An 8,973-nucleotide genomic window follows, 5' to 3' on the forward strand; every position below is an offset into this window, starting at 1 on the left:
TTCAACTATATGTAACACACGAAGTTGTTGAGCCTGATGGTATAACCGACAAACTGCAAAAATTTAAAGAGGCTTTAGCAGAAAATGACCCAATGTCCGAGAGAATAGAAGCGTCAAGCTTTCAGAACTGGTTATACCCAGCAAAAGCATGCCTGCTGAGAGGTCGTGAAATGGAGATTACAAGCAGCAAGCTCTTGGCGTCCAGGTCAGCTATTGAGAGCACCCTTGATGCTCCAGATCACTTCGACGAGTCAGCTTTAAGGATTTTGAGCCCCTGCTTATATACAAGAAATGGATAGGTAAAAACTGGAGTTAACACTTTCTATTTCCAGAGTTTCAGCATATCGGCTACTTTTCCCTGCTATCCTATTCCTGGGTTTGGTGCAGGGCATTCTACTGTTAAGAGCTTTTCAACTCCTTCAGAGGAGAAGCCAGGTTTCTCGAGGACCTGTATATAGTAGTTTTTGGATTTAGCGCATAACTTTATAACTTTGCCGTGCCAAATGGAAAATTAACTTTATCTTATATACTACCAGTCATCACGGGACTTTACTCTCTGTTGCAGTAATTCGGACTTCCAGGCAGCATCCAATTAGTTTGCAACACCCTGTAAGCAAGGGCTCATGTGCTTATTTATTAGGTCAGGCTCGACGATGATCAACACTCATAACTGGAGCAAGCTGCGAGGACCAGTTGCAAGCAGTAAGTCTTGGCTTACTTATTTTTACAAGTACGTCAGCTCTTGAGAGAACCTTTGAACCTTGTGGTGGTCCATTAGCGAGTGGTGAAATCTCGTCGAGTCTGTCTTAAGCAGTAAGCGGGATGACCCCATTGGAAGCTGCCTGAAAGGCCGATTTGCTGAAGCAGAGAGGTAACTTTAGTTAACCACAGGTCTTTAAATTAGTGTCACCTCTGTTGCAGTCATTCCGCCTTCAGGCAGCATCCAATTAGCATGCAACACCCTGTAAGCAGGGCTCACTTGCTTACTTATTGAGCAGAGTCGACGCGATCTGATTAAACACAAAGGCCGAATTGCTGAAGCTATGTAACTAGTTAACCATAAGACTTTACATTTTTATAAGTTTCCACTAGCCTCCGCCTTCCATCCAGCACAAAGTTTACAGCATCCCTGTATATAACCTGGTTATTGTTTAGGGCAGACTGGTCATGGGTACTCTCAACAGCTGGCTGCGAACTCCCCAAGGCCTTTCGCTAGTTGTCATCTTACTACAATCAATAGCTCCTTTCAACACCGGCCCTGGAGGAAACGAAGCGACCCACTGTTAACGCCAAAGCCGGTACCAAGTTGAGGTAGTGTTAACTTCTGACCTGGTTTTATCGTATTTAGGTCAAATTTTTCTTAAGGATACTCGAGCATAATATTGCATGTTAAAAATAAAAGTTTATTTAACATCTGATGTTAAAATGTTTCAGAATTCCTGGCCTGCCCGAAGACCGTTCGGAAAATGGCAAAGGGAAAAGGAAAGTCAGCAGGGCAGGGGGTGTATTTTCGCAGTGCGAGGTCCGGTGAGTCGGTGCTTTTTTTCTCTGCTCAGCCGTGGATCTAAAAAGCCCAGAGAATAGTTTTCCTTGTCAAATAAAATAAAAAATCAAACGAAAAAAAAAAAGAATTTATTTGTATTATATGACTCATGAGGTCTACTCGTTCGGCCCAGATGAGAAACTACCGCGCTTGTGCACCATATGCACTTTTCTCTCTTAATAATTTGATATTTATTTGTTTTTGTTTTTCCCCCCAACCTGAGGAATGGTTACATGAATTCACATTAGATTTTCACACAAAACACGCTTTTTATTTAATCGTTTTTTTACAGAATATATTTTACTTTTTTTATTTCAACATTAGAAAAAACAGACAAAAGATATAGTTCCAAATTCATTTTTTTTTTATTTAAGCTGTTTTTGAAGGGGGAAAATAGTGTATTTTGTTTTGGGGCGATTTAATACTCGGTAAGATGCACTATTCTTCGGTTTGTTGATTATTAGTATTTTTTATTGTTTATTTATTTTTTTTTAAGGTGTTTGAGGTGTGGATTTGTCAGTAATGAATAAAGGTGGGAAGAAAGGCGGCAATAAGAAAGTGAATGGGCCCCAGTCTACGGAGGACGGGAGGTCGCCATCTTCCATGAACCTCCTTGCTGCCCAGCTCGCTAACTGCAGCGGAAACTCGACCCTTTCTAAGCCTGCGAAGAAGATGACGATCCTGAAGAAGAAGGTCGTGAAGAAGGGCGAGGACGAGGGTCTGAAGAACGCCCTCGCGCTCAAGGCAGGCCAGACGGAAGCGGAGCCGAAGCAGAAGAAGATCGCCAAGAGGAAGAAGGACGCGAAGCCGCCGGAGAAGCAGGCGTCCGGTGAGTGCGTCGAGGCGTCTAGGTCGAACACGAGCATGAAGAAGTCGACGAAGAAGTCGTCCAAGGATGAGATCGGCCCCACCCCGAGCAAGGTGTCGCTCAAGGAGAAGCCGAAGGAGTCGTTGAAGACGGTGAAGAGGCCCCAGAGGAAGAACGGGACCGCGGTGAAGAAGGACCCGCCGGTGAAGGAAGCGCGCCGGGCCCTGGATAAAAGGCCGGCAAAGTTCGACCAGCCGGCCGTACGCGGATCCTCCTCGTCGGCCGTTCTCCCGTTCCCCAAGGACGTCATCAAGGATCACAGGGGCGCCAGCCCGGCCGCATCCGCCACGGACGTGCTGAAGTGCGTCTCGTTCCACGCGCCGACACTCGACGAGAACGACTTCTGGGGCAACGCGTGGAAGGACGGCGTCAAGTTCGACCCGACGGCGGACGAGGAGTTCATTTCGAAGCTGAAAAGCTCGGACAAACGCGTCTGGAAGGGGACCAAGTTCAAGAAACGCGTCTCAAGGAGTCCCGTCCTCAGTGAGATAGACGAAGAGCCTGACGAACGATACGTAAATATTTCTCACAACTATTTTCATACCGCCATATTCCCGACACCATATTAACAGCCATAGTAAAAAACAACAAAAAATTTTTAAAAAATCCTCAACGGCTCAGCTGTTGTAACAGATCCCCAATAAGACAAATTACCAACAGTTATCGTCTTTTTTTTAATTTGTGTATGTGTTTTGGCTTGTTTGTCCTCAACGCCCAATTGAACTAGCGTGTACACTAACCAAACAACTATAAACAAACATAAGCAAACTATACACAGACAAAAAGGATGTCTAAAAAACTGAACAGAAATGAACACACAAACAATAAAAAGATCACATAAGAAAACCATAAAACACAGCACAAAAGATTTTTAAAAAACCAACGGAACCCAAAGTGTAAAAAATACACAGCATAAGAAAACAATCAAAAGACAACGAAAAAAGCCACGTTATAAGCAAACAATAAGTACACAGCTTAAGTACGCAAAACAATTTTTTTAACCTATAGAACAAATGAACAACAAAAAGAAACAAGAAAAATCAAATTATAAATCAAAACAGACAATATTATAAAGTCAAAAAAACCAAGCAAATATGAAAAAAGCACATTATAAGCAAACAATAAATCAGACAAAAAAAGGAACAAATGAACACACAACAAACATAAAAAAACAATTAAAGACCTCGTTGTAAACAACGTAAAACTAGCCATATTATAAAAAAACAAAAAAAGGTCACATTTTAAGCAAACAATAAAACAAACAAAATATGTATATTAAAATAAACATTATGAGCAATCAATAAAAAGTCCACATCATAAACAAACAAAAAAATTGTTTTTAACCTACATAACAAATTAACACAGAGAAAAAATAAAAAATACAGCATTATAAGGATAGAAAAACAAGCAAATATGTATAAAAAATTGCGCTATAAGCAAACAATAAAACAGACAAAATAATGAACAAATGAACATACAAACAAACAAAAAAGACCACATTATAAGGACAAAAAGAAAATGTATATTAGGAAAATCACATTATGAGCAAACAAAATATATATAATAAAAAAAACATTACGAGTAATCAATAAAAAGTCCACATCATAAGCAAGCAAAAACAATTTTTTAACCAACAGAACAAATTAACACAAGAAAAAATCAAATTATAAGGGAACAATAAAACAGACAAATTATTTTTTTTTTTTTTAAACCGAACACAAATGAACGCAAACAAAAAACCGCATTATAAGGACGGGGTTTTTTGAATTACATTACAAGCAAACAAAATATTTCAAAAAAAGGAAAACAAATGAACACACAAACAAACAAAATGACCACATTATAAGGGAAAAAAATCACATTATGAGGAACAAGGGCATATTTTAATCATAAAAGGGAACACAAACACAGACAATACAACATTATAAGCAAACAATAAAATGGGCAAAGAAACCAACTTAATACAAATTTACAGACAAACAAACAATTAAAATAACAGGCGAAAAATTTAAACATAAACACAGACTAAAATGTAAAGGGACGAACAGAAAATTTCACTACGCAGACTCTGAGACCCGTTAAACCGGTCATGTCGAATCACAGAGGTGACACTGGATCACCAAGGAAGGTTTTTTTAACTGTGTCCTTTTTCCAGGACCTCGTGCCCGTGAAGGAGAAGAAGTTCGCCCGGGAGAAGAACCCGATCAGGTACGGTCATACGAAATTCGTCCCCGTGAGGCCGAAGAAGAGCATCAAGGAGATCAACAAATGAAGTCGGTGTCAAATAATGAAAAATCGTCGTATATATTTATTTTTTATTTACAAAAGAGGAAAAAATGATAATTTTCTATAATCATTTATTTATTTAGTCTCAAAATATACTATATATTTGAACAACAACAACAACAACAACAAAATGATTGAACAACCTGATTTTTTTTTTAATTTTAGTATAATTTTTGACGTTTTTTTTTTTTTAAATCACCTAGGTGTTATTTCCAGCAGACATAAGTGTTTTTGAAAATGAGAGACCAATTAGGCAGGAAGGGATAAGAAAAGGGCCACCCCTTCTTCTTTTTATTTTTTCGAAAAGAGCGTTATCCCACGGCTCAGGGGGTAGTTTTGTTCTTGAGACGTAGAGGGGAGCCTCCCCTTTCCCTTTTCACTCTTTCTGCCAGTTGCCACCCCTTCTCGCCCTCATTGCCATGCCGAGTCCGCGCCGGTAACGGTCCAGGGGGATGGCCACGTGGCCGAAGAACGAAAATATATCCAAGGTAAATTGACAATAAAACAATTTTTTTAACGTGTAGACCTTTTAGGAAGAAGGCTAAAATTTTCAGGGTAAAAATAGTGAAAAGCGTAGTTTTCTTGTAATTTTTTAAGGCAATTTGTTAATTAATTTCTGTATATTTTATCATGAGAATATGTGAAGAAGGAATAGCTCTCTCTCTCTCTCTCTCTCTCTCTCTCTCTCTCTCTCTCTCTCTCTCTCTCATTCTCCTAAATTTGTACAGACATATTGTCATCAGTCTATACGTTCCACACTTTAATTTATTTCGTAGTGACAGCTTTGTGATTTATACTTCACAATTAGCCCTACAGCGCTTAAAAAAAAGGGATCCCCACACTTTTAGGGTAGAGGCCGGGATCCAGCCTATTCGTGCATGAGAGACTAAAAATTTTAAATCCGAAAAAAGAGTTCTGAAGAAGACATCGTTCACAGCGGATTGACTATAATTAAATAGTGAGTACCCATCCACCCTATTGCATATATTTTTTTTAGAGATGAAATTTCTGTTTACTGGTCCGATCAAGACCTGGGAAAAAAACGAAATTTCACGTGTTTCGTTGTAATGATACAGTTCGTTTACTCTCCTCATATGACGTTATAATTGTAAACCGTACATTTTTATTGTATTATAATTTCTATGAAAATCGAATTTACTAAAACTGAACTGTTAGATATTTGAACCTATTTACAAATTTTCGTTCTCAATTTTATTTTTTCAAATTCTCTCTCTCCCTCCCTCTTTCTCTATCCCTTTCTCACTCCTTCCATCCCTCTCCCACTCTCTCTCTCCCTCTCCCTCTATTCCTCCCTCCCTCCCACTCTCTCTCTCTCCCTCTCCCTATATCCCTCTCTCCCTCTCTCTCTCACTCCCTCTCCCACTTTCTCTATCCCTTTCTCTCTCCTTCCATCCCTCTCCCTCTTTCTCTATCCCCCTCCTCCTCCCCCTCTCACGCTTTCTCTTTCTCTACTTCTTGCTGTTCGCTTCATTCTAAATGCTGAATGGACTCCTTTGAAGTCATGCATGCTCAAACATTGTGTTAAGAGAGGCGGGTTTCACAAGATGAGACCTCATAACACCAAAAATCAAGGTCTGGTCATAAATCCCAAAAGTCAACAATTCCGCGCCTGGTTTTCCTTTCTTCGTTCTTGATAAATGTCTTGAACTATTTTCCGCGATGGTGCGAGGTAGTCTCGTCCTGATTGATCAAAGGATGTAGCCATAAAGTTCAATTTCTTCCCTCAAATGTAGTACATTTCATTAGAGTGAATCCTTGCTATGATTTGGAATCGTATATCGTCTGTACGATCGTTGAGCGTTTTGATAAAAAAGATAGCATTTGGAGCATCGAGGGGCAGATCTGGCATTGGTTTATACAAAGAAAAAAAATCCTGTTTTATAGCTTTTATTATTAAATTTTAGAATTGTCAAATTTACTTTTTATTTTTTTAAATATTATTCAAAATGAACTTTTAAGAATGTGATGAGATGAAAAAGTTAGTGTCACGAGCAGGATTCGAACCCACGACCTTCGGCTTCTATCCCCTCGGACACCAACTCACCATCTCAACCCATAATCTTTAGCATTCTACCTCTTTTTGCCATTTTTCAATTGTATTTATTTTATTCATTCATTATATTAGTGTATTCATTGACAATTGTTATTACATTTGCTATGAATATGTTGGTAAAAATTTACTACTTTACTATCCGAAGAAAAATTCAAAACGTATTTTTATGATTTCACCTTGCAGTCCGCTAAACATATGACGTCCGATATATTAGAAACGATTTTACTGGTATGAAAGAAATTAACAAATTACCAATTTTGTTACATTTTCGTACTTTGCATTCATAAATGTTTGCTTTGTCGTAACTGATGTAATGTAATATCGTGTATGACAAATAGAAGTGGGCTCATGACTTCTCCTCGCACAAGGCTAGAACGTTAAGATTTGTGAACGATAAACAAGACGCTAACATTAAACACAAAAATACACCCATAATTTATTATTTAGTATCTTTTTCTCAAGTTCAATTTTTAATGCGGTCTCTACATCAATCGCTTGTTGGGATGCTCAGGTTTGGCGGTTTGCTCGTATGATGTCAAATTTATTTTATTTTATTTTTTTTTTCGAGGATTCGCAACAGCAGAGGTCATATAAACCCTCAGGGTGCCGGTGTTTTTGAAAAAAAGCCCATTTGTAAGTATGTCGGGTTAGAATGCAGGGCCGCTGGATTCGAACCCGGGACCTTTACCTTACAGTGATGAGCGCCGTGTCAACGCCCAAACCGTTGCGGCCACCGACGCCCCTAAGTCAAATTTATTATTTTCTTGTTTGTTTTATTATAAGCATTTTTTTAAATTACAATCAAAACGAAAGGGAAATTTTTTACGTAACTTATAAACCTACTGGAACAAAATAAGTGTAACCTTTTTATTTAATTATTTGCTTTATATCGATTTGAAATTAAAAACAAAATGAAACTTTAAAGAGACTGATATCACCACATTGTCAGTATGAAATAAATTGAAGTGTGACCCAAGTATTGAACTAACAAAATTTGAATTAATAATTAAATTGGTAATAGCTGTATTTGAAATATGTCTTCCTTCTGTTTTCCTTTTTTATTTATTGTTATTTACTTTACATCATCTTTATTTTCCGAGGAATTTAATCTTTCACAGAGTTTAGTTTTTGGTCGAAAATTTTTCTTACCCCCCCCCCCCCTAAATGCCACCGATCCATTTTTCTGTTCCGACTTTCATTCCAGAAGGATGCGATTCCCTCTCGGACCCCCCGCGGGTCGTTCACCAACGACCGTTGTTTTGTCTGGTTGTTTTTGTCCACGGCCAAAGACAAAAGTGCGCCATATGGGCAGGAGGAAATCCTTGTAAATCGATACGAGGATCGTAAACCGGGAGGGAAGAGAGACGAGTGAGATAGAGAGAGGAACGAGGGCTGAGGGCGGAAAAAAAATGCCAGAGAACCAGAAGTGAAACCCTAGGAGGACGGTGTCGGGTTTGGGTCCTACTTGTAATGCTTCATACCACGAGCTTCGGACAGACGTCCCGCATAACTCGATAACTTTTTCTTTTTTTCCCCTGCCCGATGGGCTCAATCCCCATAAAAATTTATTTAAGTTATCCCAAGGTAGGGGAAAAAAACCCGAAAAAGGCGAGACCTGACGGACCTAATACGTAAAAACAATAACTACCTGATTGAAACTATTTTACTAAAACAAAAACCATCTCTGACTCCCTCTACAAAATACTATTTTGAAATTTCGTTATGTCAGACTTTACAGAAAGATCTTAAGAAAAGGATTCTCCTCCAATCACAAGAAATAGACGGACTGGCTACTTTTCGCGATATCCAACTTTACAGATGGGTCTTAGGAAAAATGAATATTCTCCTGTCACAACAAAAGGACAGATTTCCTCTTTTTGGTATCCTAAGAAAAGGATTCCTCTACAACAACCAGAAAAGGACATATTTACGTCCTTTCGGGTGATAAAATCACAAGAAATATGTAAAATGAATTCCATGGGTTGATGACCAACATTGCACTTGGATCAGGAAAAATGGATTCTTCTGCAACCACAAGAATAGGACAGAATGACTTCGCTGGGGCGATGACCAACTTTTCGGCTGGATCTACCGGAAGCATTCTTTTCCAGTTATAAAAAAAATTAGACGGAATAGTTTGTTTTGTGTGAAGTGCAACATTACTGCACTTCACACAAAACAAACTATTCCGTAGTAGAAGAC

General features: G+C 38.7%; 1 protein-coding gene across 2 annotated transcripts; it reads left to right on the forward strand.

The window, feature by feature from the left end:
- The first annotated feature begins 325 nt into the window (after positions 1 to 325).
- LOC106670902 lies at positions 326 to 4,764 on the forward strand. Of its 2 annotated transcripts, XM_024225286.1 has the most exons (4): positions 326 to 1,311; positions 1,435 to 1,527; positions 2,040 to 2,926; positions 4,567 to 4,764. In XM_024225286.1, the coding sequence occupies exons 3-4, from the start codon at positions 2,066 to 2,068 to the stop codon at positions 4,681 to 4,683; spliced, it is 978 nt and encodes a 325-aa protein (XP_024081054.1). In that variant the 5' UTR covers positions 326 to 1,311; positions 1,435 to 1,527; positions 2,040 to 2,065; the 3' UTR covers positions 4,684 to 4,764. The 2 variants fall into 2 exon arrangements, with proteins under 2 accessions (XP_024081054.1, XP_014257057.1); XM_014401571.2 differs by lacking the exons at positions 326 to 1,311; positions 1,435 to 1,527 and adding an exon at positions 1,648 to 1,971.
- Positions 4,765 to 8,973: the final 4,209 nt, after the last annotated feature.

The sequence above is a fragment of the Cimex lectularius genome, unplaced genomic scaffold, assembly GCF_000648675.2.
Source record: "Cimex lectularius strain Harlan isolate CLEC.00 unplaced genomic scaffold, Clec_2.1 scaffold21, whole genome shotgun sequence".
NCBI classification, from domain to species: domain Eukaryota; kingdom Metazoa; phylum Arthropoda; class Insecta; order Hemiptera; family Cimicidae; genus Cimex; species Cimex lectularius.

Bases quoted from the DNA above. Each gene is read 5' to 3' on its own strand.
- LOC106670902 (XM_024225286.1), top strand. From the start codon at position 2,066: ATGAATAAAGGTGGGAAGAAAGGCGGCAATAAGAAAGTGAATGGGCCC. The intron at 2,927-4,566 runs GTAAATATTTCT...TCCTTTTTCCAG, and splicing joins AAGAGCCTGACGAACGATAC to GACCTCGTGCCCGTGAAGGA.